The following is a 15,278-nucleotide window of genomic DNA, read 5'->3' as shown; positions in this document are numbered from 1 at the left end:
GTTTCCACCAGCAGTGGGATTTTTTGGCTTGGTAGGAGACCGCATGGAGAAGCACATCCCCCTCCATGGCTGAAGCGTGTGGCTCAGCTTGGTGCATCATGCTGGCCAAGCCGGAGCATGCAAGGAGCACGGTGAGCACAGCACCCGGGGGTCACAGGAAGACGTCCCCAGGGGTGTTAAAGAAAGGTGAGCGGAGAGGTATGGGGGAAGAATAAAAAAATAGAGAGGAAACAACTTTTCCGGCTGCCTCAAACTGAGGCATTGCTTCCAGAGAGGTCCTGGTGGCTTTGGGAGGCTCAGCTAACCAAACTGGAAAGCAAAGCTGCCTTTGTTGTTCAAAAAGCTTAATGAAATCCTGCAAATAAAAATATAAAAAAAGCCTAACTGCCCCAAAATGGACAGTTTCTTGCATGAAAGGCACAGTGGGATGCTGGCAGCAGCCACGGCCCTGCTCCTGTTTCCTTGACTTTTTAGGCATTTTCTCTGGCAGCTAGTGCCCTCTCGTGGAAACGTGCTCATCTGCTCCATTTTTACTATTTTTTTGCCCAAAATGAGATGATTGCCCCGCAGAGAGAAGGAGCACGCGCAGAGGCTGTGGTTCTGCCCAGGCCCAGCACGGCCAGCGGTGCCAGGGACCAGCTCGTGCCTCCCCACCCAGCACCGGGAAGGAGGATCACATTAGGATGGAGGATTGCAACCCCACAACATCCTGCCACAAGATGAAGCCTTCCCAAATCAGTGTGCTCCATGGTGGCAATCCAGGATGGTCTGACCCCAGCCCCGCCGGTGCTAAGCGAAGGTCTCCCGCTGGCACCATCACAAGCTGCCACCTGCTTTGCTCCCCTTCCTCGCCTCCTGAAAAGCATGAGATAATTGGGAATGGGAGCAAAAGGTGAGGACAACGTTCCTCTCAGATGTCCGAAAGTCAAAGCGACGCCAGCATGGAGCTGGGGGCAACAAAGAGCCAGTGGGATCGACGTGGCCAGCAGGGACAGGAGCAGGATGCAAGATCAGCTGCTGAGAAAAGCGATGCCTGAGTCAGCGGAGCAGCAGTGCCATCGCCTGGAGCCCTCCGCAGAGACGCTCTCCTCCGGGCAAATTCCAAAGTGAACATAAACACACGTTATTTTTATTTTTCCATAACCGAGAGCTCTCCCAGAGCACAGAGGCAAAGGGGCCAGGCTTTAGGCCAGCCTTCCCTTATGCCAAAACATTAAGACACTTAGTGTCCATATTTTTTCCTTTTTCAACCCAAAAGCATGGGGCACGCCACTGGACAGCCTTCACGTCAGTGCCAGCAGCAGCAACGTCAGGGAGGACCACCCTGCCACAGCTGGGTCAGGCTTGCACTGGGGCAACCTAATTTTGCATCAAGGTGGTGCAGATCTTGCGCATGTCTGGGGGAAACTCTCCTGCAAAGGGCTGGAGGGGCCCCTGGTCGAATATGAAGAATAAATGGTTTTGAGGATGGTGTTTGGGGCAGTGCTGGGGATGGAAGGTGGCAGGGGGGCGCATGGGTCAGGGTTTGTTCAAAGGATACGGGGCTGCGGATGATGAGGGAAAGCAAATTCATTGTATCAGAAAGCAAGGGTTTGCAGAAAACAAGATGCCCAGGTTAATTTTACTTTTAAAAATAACAGTTTCCATCTGTGGCCCCAGTAATTCCAAAGATCTGGTGACAATCCTGCCGTTTTCCACAAGCGTGCCTCAAACCGGGGCTGCGCTCCATGCTGCCAACTTGTTCAAACGCCATCCTTTAGGCATAAATAAGTAAAAAAAAAAAAAAGACATAAATAGGGTTCCTGAGCCCAATTCTAGGGCAAGGCGGGCAGCACTGGGGGCTCCTGGTGCTGCCCCTGCAGATGGGACCTTGCTGAGGATGGGAACCAGAGCCACGGAAAGGCCACGGCGGAGGGGCGGTCCTACCTATACAATAGCATATAAGCTGTTATGTGCCGTTTTAGAATATTGTGTGCTATTTTGGCATATATACTATTGTCATGGTTTAGCCCCAGCCAGCAACTAAGCACCACGCAGCCGCTCGCTCACTCCCCCTACCCCGATGGGATGGGGGAGAGAATTGGAGGAGTAAGAGTGAAAAAACCCACTCCTGGGTTGAGATAAGAACAGTTTAATAATTGAAATAAGGTAAAAAATAATAATAATAACAGTATAATAATGATAATAATAATAACAATATACAAAGCAAGTGATACACAATGCAGTTGCTCACCACCCGCCGACCGATACCCAGACAGTTCCTGAGCAGCGATCGCTGCTCCCCAGCCAACCCCCCGGCCCCCCCCCCCCCCCCCCAGTTTATATACTGAGCATGACGTCATATGGTATGGAATAGCCTTTGGTCAGTTTGGATCAGCTATTCTGGCTGTGCCCCCTCCCAGTTTCTTGTGCGCCTGGCAGAGCATGGGAAGCTGAAAAGTCCTTGACTAGCATAAGCAGTACTCAGCAACAACTAAAACATCAGCGTGTTATCAACATTCTTCTCATCCTAAATCCAAACCACAGCACTATGCCAGCTACTAGGAAGAAAATTAACTCTATCCCAGCTGAAACCAGGACACTATTTTATAGGATATGTGTATACATGTAGATGCTATGTTATATTGTATATGTAATGTGTAATAAAGGATGTAGCGTCTGTATCTTAAACATCACATAACATGCCAGATACACAAATAAAAAACTAAACATAAATCTGTTTATTACACACAAACAGACAACAAATAATGGGGGGAAAAAAGGTGTAATCCACCTGTTCCCTAAAGAACGCGGGCCTGACACATTTGCTGCCCAGCTCCCCCCCCCCGCGGCCCCGGCGCGCCGCGTTCGTGAGCCCGCCCCCTCCCCGGCCACGCCCCCAGCCCTTGGCCACGCCCCTCCCGGCCAGGCCGCCCTGGCTCCCCGCCCCGCAGTCCTCCAGAGCAAGGGAAAGCGGGGCTAGAGGGGCCTGCGTGCCTTAGGCCGCGGGCGGAAGTGCGTCTGCTCGGGACGGAAGTGGCGTCCAGGCGCGGCCGCCTCCTGAGGGGAGGCGGTTCTGGCTGGCGGCGGCGGGGCGCCGTGAGGGGAAGATGCCCGTGGCGGTGATGGCAGAGAACTCCTTCAGCTTCAAGAAGCTCCTGGAGCAGTGCGAGACCCAGGAGCTTGAGGTGCCGCGGGGCGGGCGGCGCGCTGCTGGGAGGGGCGCGGGGGTGCCGGGGGCGTGGCTGAGGCCCCGTGTGCGCCGGCCAGGCTTCGGGGCTGGGTGCCGCTCCGCAGCGCTGGTGGGTTTGGGCACAAGCGTTTCCAGCCGCTGCGGGGTGCGGTGCGGGTCAGAGTCGGTTGCCTGAAAGCGCTGGTTTGAGAGTCTCATCTGGTCCGGCAAGGAAGGATACGCGCGGCTCTCTGCCTCTGCGCCTTTGTGAGGTCGGTGAGGGTTCAGTGTTTAAACTTGCCGCTTGTGCGAAAGCCCGCCATAAAGCTTTTGAGAAACTTGTGAAGCTGCAGGCAAATAAATGAGTGCGTTTTAGTATCAATGTTAGGGTCTTCTTGGAGAGATGCGTGTGACAGAAGTTTCATGTGTCTCCATGTGTCTCACGTGGTTGAGAAAAGGTATTGAAAAGGGGAGTGGGATACTGAATGGCTCTTAAATCAGTGGTGCCCTTGTTACGGGAGCTCACACTGGAAGCTTCCTTTGTGCCATTTTAAAATCTATTGTTTGATGAGTTTTCAAGTCTGTGCACACTGTTCGTGTGCCAGACTCCAGCCTGTGGTAAATACAAGTGGCACCATGTTAATGCTAAAAGCTCTTCCTGGGTCATATCCGTAGACCCTTTCTTGTCTTGCAGAGTTTCCAGTGCTTTTCTAAATGTGAAGCTCATGCATCCTACTGCAGCCATTTGAAAGAAGGGAAAATTTTTGATTTCCTCTTTCATGCACTCTTTAGTGATCTTGACTTTTAGATCTTGCTACCCTAGCAATTGAAGGCAGAGAGCTGTTCCAGTGGGTGATCACTTGCCACAGCAGAACTTTGGTGTTGACAAACCACACAGCTTTGCAGTGGAAAATATAATCCTTAAATGGAAGGGGTCCCTACTTGTGGGTGTGAATCATCAAGCTTCAGTTGATGTTTCTGTGCACTATTTCTGTGCTGAGCTCAGGTGCCTCTCATGTTCTCAGCATGGTGCTGCAGCTTCTTGGTATGCCCCAAGTTCTGTAGAAGAGTGTTATAGAGCCTGAGGGAGATTATTGTGCTGAAAACATGAGCTACCTGCTGTCTCAAGTGATGGGCATGTGAGCACAGAGCAGCAGTAGAGTGCCCGTGTACCATGTGGGACAGTTGAGTGTGGTTAGCCCTTCCTGCTGGGAGTGGCTTGGTACTTGCTTTGAAGGTGTATTCCCATCCTTTAGAGGGGCACATGTGTACAGCACTTACTGTTAAGGTGTGTATTAGGGAAGTGCAGGTAGAGGGTTATAGTTAGGGTTGTGAGACCACAGCATGTGTTAACAGTCACTGAATGGCTTCTCATTAGGGAATGTCTTTCTGTAAATGGAGTTACCTTTTTATGCCCTTTCAGATTAACAAGCTTCAAAACAGTGGTTGATACTTGGTTTGGGCAGTCTGTTTCACCTGACTTGCAATGGCTTTGGCTGCCTTTTTGGCCTCTGTGGAGTGGTGGGAGGGCTGTGTCAGGCTGAGTTCTGAGGGATAGGGATGGAGCCCAGCAGGCTTTGGGTTTTGCTTCTGCAGCCCTCTGAGGAAGTTCAACACACCCTCTGCACTTCCCTGCTGCAGAATGTGTGGTGTTGGACCTCAGTGGGACCCTGGGAGCTGTTACAAAGCCATTGAACCTAGACTGCCCTCTGCTCAAGGTTTCTGCTGTGTCTGTCAGCAGAGTTGCCTAGAGTAAATGGCAACAGATGCACCCCGGCAATCTGTTAGCAAATCCTTTGACAAAGCTGCTAAGTTATTTGCTGTGCATGTCTGCATCCACATCAAGATTCTTGTGGGCACACTAATATCTGCTGACAGCCTTTGTGTTTCAGATCATGAGTTGATATGCAGGCTGATTTTTTTGCAGGCTAGATGGAGCCACAGAGCTTCTTTCAGTAAGACTGTAGATTTACAATCTAGTTGTTTTGGTGGTAGTTAGCTTTCCCTTTTGTTCCACCAGTCTCCTGGCAGAGAAACTAATGAATTTTCTTTTTAGTACAGAGAAACACCAAAGGTGAACTTACACAGTTCTAACAGGTGGTATTAATTGACCTGGCTTTTGTTTTACTGGCCATAATCCAAGGATTAGTTGCAGAAACTGTTGTATTTGTAAGTGGGTGATGAGCCCTGGAAACAGTGTGAGAATGGCTGGGGACAATGGTATCTGCTCAATGACACAGCTAATCACCTGCTTTTGGTTTAGATGAGCCTATAAATCCTGCATATAATTAAATCAAATAGCTGCATAATTGGCTTCCTGTGAATGCTTGCTGCACTACCCTTTGATAAATTGCTAAAACCTTATTGGAAATCTTGTCGGCTTTTAAATGATTATAGACTTCCAAAATTTTATAACTTTATTATAATAAATTTTTTTCTACTTGTATGATTTGTGAGATCTGCTGAAGTGTGGCAAATGTCAAAGCTTGGTTTGGATTTTTAAGAAGGGCAGTTCAAGTGAGCGAAGAAACTTTGCTCTGGTGGAGTGCCCTGAGTTGAACTGAAGTTCAGCTCAAGATAGGTGAATTTGTGAGCACCTAAAACCAGCTGTTTGTGTGGGACTGTAAAGAGAGAGAGTTTCACTTGCATGAGCTTAAGCTAGAACCTTAGAAAGATGTAACATTACTTTATTCATGCAGCAAAACAAACTAAGCTTTCTAAGCAAAAGTTCTGGCATGTGTAAGTTAACTCTTCATTGTAAGATACAACTGTATTACCATAATATTGCAACTCTGACAATTTGTCCAGACCTATTACATGGTGTGAAAAAACATTAATTGTCTGGGAATGTTCTTAAACTTGGCTACCTGGTGTATTTTGTAAGGTATCTTGTTCTTAAAGTATGTAACCAAATTATTTGTACTTGGTTTTTAGGCCCCTGGAGGAATTGCAACACCCCTTGTTTATGGCCAACTTCTAGCTTTATACCTGTTGCATAATGACATGTAAGTGGCTTGTATTAATCTTTAACTTCAGACTTCGGGTACTGAATGTGTCGCTATTAGTTTGAGCTGTAGTTGCCAGAATATCAGTAATTTGTTGTGTGACTAGCAAAATCCATATAGGCAGTGCTGTTTTTAAAAAAAAAAACAAACAAACAACCTCACAGAATTAAGTCCCTTTCATCCCTTGCTCTGTCAGGAAAATTATTCTCCTTTGTTTGCTCTGGCCCACCCTTTTGAACTGTAGGGAAACAGATTGGCTTTAGGAAGAAAGTTCCTTAAATAGTGAGATTGGAAAATTTTGAACACTTCAGTGTTTTGATTTGTAGCTTTTCAAGGCTGCATTTGTTTTGAGTAAGATTGCATGCTCCTCCTTGAGTCTAATTACAGCAGGATAACACTAAACTGACCATGTTAAAAACGAGGGATACTGTTGGCTTGAATTAACTAAATCTGCATGAATTAGTAATCCTTTGAGTTCGGTCTGCTGGATTATTACCGTGTCCCTGTGTGAACTTGATTGGCTGTGTTTAAGGTTTTGTTGAGAAATTGCTGATTCAGGCAGAATGACACAGCCATGTTTGATTATCAAGCCAAAGTAAGCATTGCTACGGGGACTCGAAGATTTGAGTGTTTTCTTGCATTGTGGATGTATATTCTTCCAGGGCAAATTCCCTGAATGCTGATACTGAGTATTAGGTTTAATGCAAATAACCTTGGTTCAAATGAATATGAAGTTTTAGGAGTGTGGAATTTCAGAATTGTGCTTTAATGAAAAGCAGTGAGTCTCTTTCTCTATTTTGCATTTTAAATCTTTCTGAGAATTTGTAACCATTTCAGTTTGACTTCTGTGCTCTAAAGATTAATGACTAAATATTTCAACATCTCCAAATCTCCAGAATGTATGTGACAAAGCTGGGCTGGGTGGAACATGCAGAGAACAGTCTAAATCTTTGGTAGGCTAAGTTGGGTGTGGGCACATGAAGAAAGTTATTTTTGTACTATTAATAAGTAAAATAAAAATAAATGGTGTTTATTTCATCCTTTTTAACTTCTGTATTTGTATGCTTTATAATGTACGTTATACATGTACTACTGTATTAATATAGTTAATTCATAAATACATGTGTATGCATGCTCAAAAATGTTTTTCTGCTAGAAGCACATGATGAAAGTTTGGAGACCACTGGCCTAAGTGACTGCTGACACTGTGAAAAGTTACTCTTTGTACATGTGTTCATCAAAGATGCAGCTATTCCAAAAATAAAAGCACAAAACTAACTTCTGTGAAATGCTGCCTAGGGTAGATAAATGAAAAACATTTTCTAAATGGGTGTTAAATGAGACAGTTAATGAACTATTTGTTGTATTATGGTAGTTATGTTGTCTACTTGAGAGTAACTTTGTTTTTCTACTTCAGTAGGCATAGAAGGAATATTTTAAAGCACTGAGACTGTGTTAATTATAGCATCTGAACAAACCTTTGGCTGTCTCCTTGTAGCAGACATTTGGTTACTGACAAGTATTTTTAACTTAATATTTTAGGAATAATGCACGGTATCTTTGGAAAAGAATCCCTCCTGCTATCAAATCTGTAAGTACTTTGAAAAACACCATTGATACTAAACCAGTTAGATACAAGCTTGCAGATCATGACTTTTTCCCCTGAGGATTCTGTTTGGTGAGTAGCCTTGGGTGCAGTTCTGTGCTGTGAACTGCTTGCCCAGCAGATGGTGTGTTGGTCTTTTAAGATCTCCTGGTTGCTCATCTGCCGCTACTTTTCCTTAACAAATAATCTGGTGGAATAGAATTCAGTAGATCTGTAGATTTTTTTTTTTTTTTTTTTTTAGTAGAAAGCCTTGTGATGAAGGGTAGTCAGCTGGAGGAAAGCAATGGATCTGAATCTGGGATGGGGCCACATTCCACCTGAGGGTGCAGAATACCTTGCGTAGTAAAAAGTGACTTCAGATAAGTTGCATTTTCAAATTGATTAACTTTCTGAAGGCACTTGTTTTGCACTGCATTTGGGTCAAAGATGCGTTTTGAGGATTTAGCTAAATATAATACCAGAAATGCTTCCAGACTTTATTGTTGTTAGGTTTTTAGTTTGAGATCATATTTTACAAGGAAACAAGTTTTCTGTAGTCTTGTATTAAGAAACCTCATGGTCAGGATAGGACCTGTCAGGTGGTTCTGAAATAATTTTCCTTCCTTTTCAAGAAAAAAAGTAGTTACATTGCTTGAGTCAATAGTCATCTGGACCACATTTTACTTAGCCTTTCTCTGAAACCTGCTGTGTTTATTGCACAGCAATATTCTGTGAATAATCTGGCTTTTTTGGTGTAACTTGCATTTCGTGTGAAGCATTGGTCTTGGTGGGGGAAACTCATTGCATGAATTATTTTGGGAAGGTTACACCTCAAAGCATAGTATTTTCTTACGTGTATGTGTTGATGAATCTTCTACTAATTGAGTCAAGTAATAATTAGTATGAGTCTTAACTTCAGAAACAAATCAGTTCTCCTTACAAAGTTGAAAATACTACTTTATTACCCATTTTGGTGTGCAGTTGCTATTCTGACAGGCTGTTCTGGAGTCCAGTTGACCAAATGATGATGTGTAACACAGTAGAAGTAGCCCTTAAAACCAGTGGTGGGAGAGCAGTTGTAGTGAGGATGGCACCATATTAAGTGTGACCTATTGTCAAGATTGGAAGACAAAATTTCAAGTTGGAAATCACCTTCACTGTGCAAACAGCTGCTGCACTTTATACAGCCTCTCCTGAAGAGGCAAGCATCTCTAAGAAAATAAGCTGTGCCTGTCTCTTTGCAACTCCGGTCAGTAGCCTGTGTGCAGGCTGTCCTCCATGATTGTTTTGGCTGGTATGTCTGCCTGGATTGGTATAACTGACATGTGAGCAGACTTTGCCTATGTGGGTAATAAAGTTTTGGCAGAGGATGGATCAGGGAGCTTGCAGCGGTGATACCTGCTAGAACAAGATTTCCCAATGCTTGTCTGTCCATCATTACAGGTATTGTGATATACTCTTGCAATGGGGAAAGGAGGGGAGTGGAAATGGGTTTATACAGAATGGTCACTGTAGAGAATACACCATTCTGAATTAACTGGGTTTTTTGTCACAACAGGCAAATGCTGAACTTGGTGCAGTTTGGTCAGTAGGACAAAGAATCTGGCAGAGAGACTTTCCAGGAATCTATACAACAATCAGTGCGCATCAGTGGTCTGAGACTATTCAACCAATCATGGAAGCACTTAGAGGTACAAATTGAACTTCTGTAGGTAGCATGGAATTATATGTCGCCTTAAATTTTTTCTGTGTCCTCAAACACAAACAGACAAGTAGACAAATGACTACTCACGAAAGATCAGAAGTGGTCAGAAAGATTGTTGCCAAGTTTTTGTAGGTTTTACTTAAAGTATTTTAGGTATCAGGTGTAAATAAAAAGCTCATTACAAAAACTTGTAGGAACAAACTGAAATGTTTTTGCTAATTAGGATTGTGTGTGATTGTATATTCTTTCATATTGGAATTTCATATACCATATGTTTTATTCTGTAATAGCAAAATAGACCATTAGTTATCCAGTTTTATCAGACTTTTAACCAGTAATCTAGGGAACTTGGCTTGGCATTTCAGAACCTTATGAAAAGGTTTTTCTTTTAAATGTGGCTTTAGACAAATGTTTTATTTATAGACTGTAACAGTAACAATGCAAAGTCTTACTGCTAGAGGGCAGTACAGACTGCTAAAAAGCCTTCCAAGGTATTTTGCAATAAAAAATTCTCTGTAGCTTTAGAAACAACTGATTTGCTGATGCCTTGGTATCAAAGCAGATATAGTTAAAAAGGCATGAATAGTTTAGTTTGCCTAATTGCATTTTTCATGATTTCTTCATGATTCTGAACTATTTGACACAAGTTTATTGCAAATGGAGAGTGCCATTGGAAGTGGTTTTCTAAATTGGTTTACATACTGCTGGTAGTACCCAAGATGCTGCAAACTGCATTTGGAAGTTAAATGTGGTCTCTGAGGGGTTTTGTCCTGGCACAGAGCCAGCTGTTGTCTCTGGCTGCTAACTGTGGTACTCCAGTGAATTGTGGGAACGGAGGGGGAATTTCTAAAGTGCTAGTTTTAAGGGTGGTAGTGGTTTTCCAAATGTGTTAAATTGGAAAAAATTCTCAGATTTCCTAGTTATGGAGATTAGTCTACTGTCTGCTTACAGTGTTTATCTCTTCTTAGATGCAACTAGGAGACGGGCCTTTGGACTGGTTTCTCAGGCATATACCTCAATAGTTGCAGATGATTTTGCAGCCTTTGTTGGGCTTCCTGTAGAAGAAGCTGTGAAAGGTACTTTGCATTTATTCACTGAATAGTTTTTCTACAGATGACTGAGATCAGAGAGCTGTAAGTGATGGTAAATAGAAACATGTACGCAAATTCGGAGACTGTTATAAAGAGAAGTGATGGGGCAGTGAATAGAGAAAAATGTCTTGGTTCTGAATAAGTGTTTTATTTTCTTTTATTGTTTGCCACTAGTTACAATTGGTTATCCTCCCCTTCTATATGTGGAAGTGTTAAAGCAATTCATCAATGAGGGAAGACTGAAGGTAGTGGGTTGACCTAGTTTCATGTGCTGTTATCACTTTCATGAGTTTATTTGTTGAACTAAATGTCTAAATGCTTACAAGAAATAGGTCTTACAGTTGTGGCATATAGGCAGTGTACTGAGATGCTTTTCTGCTGGTCTTCATGTGCATCTCTATTTTGCATTTCTAGTAATTATATATTTGTTCTTACAAATGTAAAAATTCCTTTTCAGGTGTATTGGAACAGGGCTGGCAAGCAGACTTTTCAACTCGTATGGTAATGCCTAAAAAGCCAGGTAGGTGGAGCTGTTACTTCATTAGATATTGAGTTCATCATTTTCTAGTAATGAGGTGTTAGTTTTTAATTAAAATTTTGCACAGTATTCTTTTAGATATTTTTATGGGGGCTTATGCTGCTGTAAAACATGGAGTGTTTATAAAATATAGGAAGGACAAAGCAGGGGGTTTGGTTTGGGCTTACAAGTAGTTTGGATTAAACTACATCCTCAAATTAACTTTTTTAAACAAAAGCAGACAGGATATGCTATGATTTCTCCCGCTCCTCCTCTGCTGCTGGCTCTGACTCAGTGGAACATAAGTTGGATGGCCTCAAATGACATGTCTTAATCTAATAAAGATGAGTAAAAAATATACCATTTTGAACCTGAGATTTCTTTTCAGGAGAAATAGAACTTCTTTGGGCAGGGATCTAGTGGATCTTTTTGCTCTGAGGAGCTCAAGTTGTTGGTATAATTTCCTTTGCTTTTTAAAACTTATTCTACTGGATCTTTTCTTTACTGTCATGATGTTGATAACAGAGTATCTGTTCCTGCAAAGCTCAGCCTGCAAAAATACTTGGGGTTTTTTGCTAAAGCAGTGTCTGTGGCTGGCTGATGCAAAAATAAATTTTGAGCTCTGAAGGCAGAGGTGAAATGACTGTTTTTAAACTGCCCAGTACTGCTCTGGAAGGAGCCAAATCATAGCATATCTAAAAGGGCAGCATCTATTAGGCTAAGAAAAAAATATATTGTTTGCATGGGCAGAATTTTCAGGTGTTCAGAGCTCAGAACATTATAAACATGTGCCAGGCAAGGTGTTGAAATTTATCCCTTGGGGCCCATAACCAGCCAGAGTCCCGAGCTTTTGGATGTGATCAGTTTTTTCATTAACTGGTTACAAAATATGCAGTGCTTACAAGTATTGAGGGTTGCTTACATGTGGTTCTTTTCCAAAAGTGAGTGCAAGAACTATTTTAGAGGCAAAAGAAAGAGGCAGGAGGTTGTCATCTGTTTTGAAACTGTGCCTAACCAGCTAAGCCTTGGGTGTTCTGCTTTTTAGCTATGAAGTAAAACAAGTAAATGAACAGGCTTAATTTTAACTACCTTTTTATACAGTTTTGGTTTGATGTATAGAACTGTTTAAAATTGGTCCACTGGGCTAACTTCTATTGTGTTTTTCTTCAGGTGTGCTGGAAGCTTCCTTTAACAGATTTGTTCCTTCATCAGGTACTTCCTGTTTATATGTAATCTGCTTGCATGTTTCTAAAACTTGCATGATTAATATAAACAGAACTTCACCAGCACCACAAAATAGGAATTGGGTCCCAGACAAATGAATGTTGTCACTCCCTCCCTCGAAAAAAACCCCAACCCAAACAAACCCCAATCAGGTGCTATGTAAACATGACTCCCTCTGTCTTCTCTTCCCCTCACATCTGAAGGAGTGCCTGAGATTCCTACTTCCATAGCTGAAGAAGGGAGCAGATTACAAAGCAGGGGTAGGCAGCCACTGTAAAACAAAAGGATTTCGGTGAAAACTTCTGAAAAGGCAATTTCATCACAAAGCGACTCTGAGTTTTGTTGCTTTTGTGTCATGTGGGACTTCTGAAGCCTTCCCTGTAGAAGAAAGTGATCTTCTGGTTTTCCTTAGAACCATACTCAACTATAGATTGAGATGTAATATGTTATGTCATGCTGATTCTCAAAACACTCTTGTCTGTATTGTTCACAAGATAGTGACAGCAGATCTGAATTGGTGGCTTGCTGCATCTAACACGGTTGCCAAAAGTGTCTTAAATTTACAGGTTTCATTCCCAGCCCATTTCAAGAGCTGGGGTCTTGCTTTTTGAAAACATTCTTTTGATTGTCAGCCTCCTCTATTGCATACTTGCAGCCCTACGCAGTATGTCTGCTTTAACTATATCCTGAATGCTAGTCTGTTAACTCTTCAGGGAGAGTAAATGCAAATTTTCCTGTTACTTTTTATTTCTGATTTTTAAGTCCTAACTTATCTCACTGGCTTTAGTCACTTGTCTTCCAACCTATTGTTAAACTGTAATCTCAGGTTAGCTGGCATTTATATAAGGATCTGCATGCACACTGCATTCTCCTATAACCCATGCAGTACTTTTCTGTGTTTTGTTAGTCAGATAACCCAGTAGATTTATTTGCTATCTTCAGTATGGCAACTTGTAAGCAAAGGAGCAACTGCAGAGCTCCAGAGCCTTTTTGTCAAGTGGAATTGCTGTCAGTCTTCATTATTCAGACTCCAGTATATGCAAAAAGGAAATTTGGAGTCTGCTAACAACTGGAACTTGTTACAGCTACCTTTGCTGTTAGTAACTCTCGGGCTACTTAATTTTGCAGATAACAGAAACGTAATGTCAGGTAAAGCTGCATAGGTAGGAGATACAGTTAAGATGTGCCTCTATAAGACTGTTTTAAGTCTGATGCATGTAATTTTTTTCCTTACTGTTGTGATGGATGGTATTGCAGACTGATTTGCTTTCTTAATTTCATTAATGATACATTTGTTTTATCTTTGTAGAACCTGCTCCGGTTCCACCAATTCCAAATGAACAGCAGTTGGCCAGATTGACTGACTATGTGGCTTTCCTTGAAAATTGATTACCGTGCTCCTGTATTCAGAACAACTTGGGAATCCTGTGTGCTGACAGTTCTAGAAATCTAAGATTTATTTTATTTTGTATCTGTTAAATGTTGCAGCATCCCCTACTCAAATGTGTGAAGTATACAGTGTATGTTATCCCAATTTGTGTTTTGCCAAAGCCAAGCTAGCAATTGAAACAATCCTTTAACTCCTGTAATATTTATTTAGTAGGTACACAGCAGTATTACATAGTAAGTTTTTTATTGACTTGTAGCAGAGAGAGGCAGAACATTTTTCAGGTATATTATGGAGAAGAAAAATATGAGTAATGAAGCAGGTTAACTGTGTTGAGGAATTTATGCTAGTAGGTTATGTGCTTCTATGGTGAGTGCTGCAATGCTTATCACAGATCAACTGCATGTTGAACTAAAGTACAAAGAGTAGAAGACTGCCCTACCTGTATCTGCAGAGAGAAAATGTTTTGATGAAACAGTAACTTAAGAAAACAATTCACAGTAGCTCTTTTGGAAGTATATTTGTGGCATATTTATAATTGATCTTTTTTCTTGTTGGTCTTTCTGGGTTGTTAAATCTTCTTGTTTTGACATGAGAAATTTCACATTGGGCATATTTTTATGGCAGAATAATGGGAGTCATTTAAGAAAGGCAAATCTTCACTTTGAGGAAGAATTTTTACTTTTGGAAGGTTTTGTTTGAGTGACATAGGACACCAGATATTTTGCTGGGTAACCATACACTTTCTTGAGGCCTGTCAGGTCTTGGTTCTTTTCAGTACACTGGGCCAGGACCTACAAGAAACAACTCTTACCTGTCTTTAAGCTTTCTGGATTACCTCCGCAGTTATTGGAGAGGATTTGAAAAATTAGTAGGTGTCCCTGAGTAGAGACCAATTGGGATGGGGATGATGTGTTATGCTGCAATGTCAGTTTGAGGGATACATTTTCTATATCAGAGCACTGCTGTGTTAATCTTTGAGTTGAGAGTGGATTTTAGAAGCAGAAAGATGACTTGTATTCCCAGGCTTCTTATTTGTATTATGCTGGTAAAAAGGCTATGGGAAAATAGTGGTGCTTTAAAGGGCAGTGCATGCCTTCATTTGCTTCTCCCCCCTTTTCAACATCGTATTCAGTGGTTTCATCGAAGATGGCAAGTGTGCTGTATGTTGTGATTGTTTTTTTCCAGTGTGCACTACCTACTGTACATTCTCTTGTTGGGGGTGTGGTAGCAGGGAGGAATTATAAACTGTGCACTGCTGCTTTGAGAGCTCCCTTTATATGTAAACACTTACTCAAAATGATTATTTATTTGAAACCCACATAAAACTTGGATTTCTGAATTTATCTTCAGCGATATTAAAGAACATGTTTACACTGACCTTGTGTACTTGGTTTTTAATTTTCCTTAGAGTACAGTTGTTCAGGTTTGGCTAGGTTTTAATGAACTCTTACTGGTCTAATTTGGGTAGAGCTAGTTAAAAATTAGTGCGATACATTATGCCTAGACAGGTATTTTGAGCACCTTTGTGTGCAGCGATTGTATGGTTTTATATTCGAAAAACACTGGTACCCTTCAGATGTCTTTTAAAATATTCATAAAGTACTTGAAAA

General features: G+C 42.2%; 1 protein-coding gene across 3 annotated transcripts; it reads left to right on the top strand.

Moving 5' to 3' along the window:
- Window positions 1-3,039: 3,039 nt before the first annotated feature.
- On the top strand, window positions 3,040-15,045 carry COPS8 (COP9 signalosome subunit 8). Of its 3 annotated transcripts, none has more exons than XM_075710338.1 (8): window positions 3,040-3,167; window positions 6,086-6,156; window positions 7,699-7,747; window positions 9,300-9,432; window positions 10,415-10,522; window positions 10,995-11,057; window positions 12,225-12,266; window positions 13,588-15,045. In XM_075710338.1, the coding sequence occupies exons 1-8, from the start codon at window positions 3,090-3,092 to the stop codon at window positions 13,665-13,667; spliced, it is 624 nt and encodes a 207-aa protein (XP_075566453.1). In that variant the 5' UTR covers window positions 3,040-3,089; the 3' UTR covers window positions 13,668-15,045. The 3 variants fall into 3 exon arrangements, with proteins under 3 accessions (XP_075566453.1, XP_075566454.1, XP_075566455.1); XM_075710340.1 differs by lacking the exon at window positions 3,040-3,167 and adding an exon at window positions 3,283-3,423; XM_075710339.1 differs by lacking the exons at window positions 6,086-6,156; window positions 7,699-7,747.
- Window positions 15,046-15,278: the final 233 nt, after the last annotated feature.

This window comes from Pelecanus crispus, chromosome 5 (genome assembly GCF_030463565.1).
Source record: "Pelecanus crispus isolate bPelCri1 chromosome 5, bPelCri1.pri, whole genome shotgun sequence".
Classification (NCBI taxonomy): Eukaryota; Metazoa; Chordata; class Aves; order Pelecaniformes; family Pelecanidae; genus Pelecanus; species Pelecanus crispus.
The sequence above is the reverse complement of the archived record's forward strand: the minus strand, read 5'-3'. Positions and strand labels throughout refer to the sequence as shown.

Excerpts from the sequence above, each read along its gene's own strand:
- COPS8 (XM_075710338.1), top strand. The coding sequence starts at position 3,090 with ATGCCCGTGGCGGTGATGGCAGAGAACTCCTTCAGCTTCAAGAAGCTC. Across the intron at positions 7,748-9,299 it reads TCCCTCCTGCTATCAAATCT|GCAAATGCTGAACTTGGTGC; the intron begins GTAAGTACTTTG and ends TTGTCACAACAG. Across the intron at positions 9,433-10,414 it reads AATCATGGAAGCACTTAGAG|ATGCAACTAGGAGACGGGCC; the intron begins GTACAAATTGAA and ends ATCTCTTCTTAG.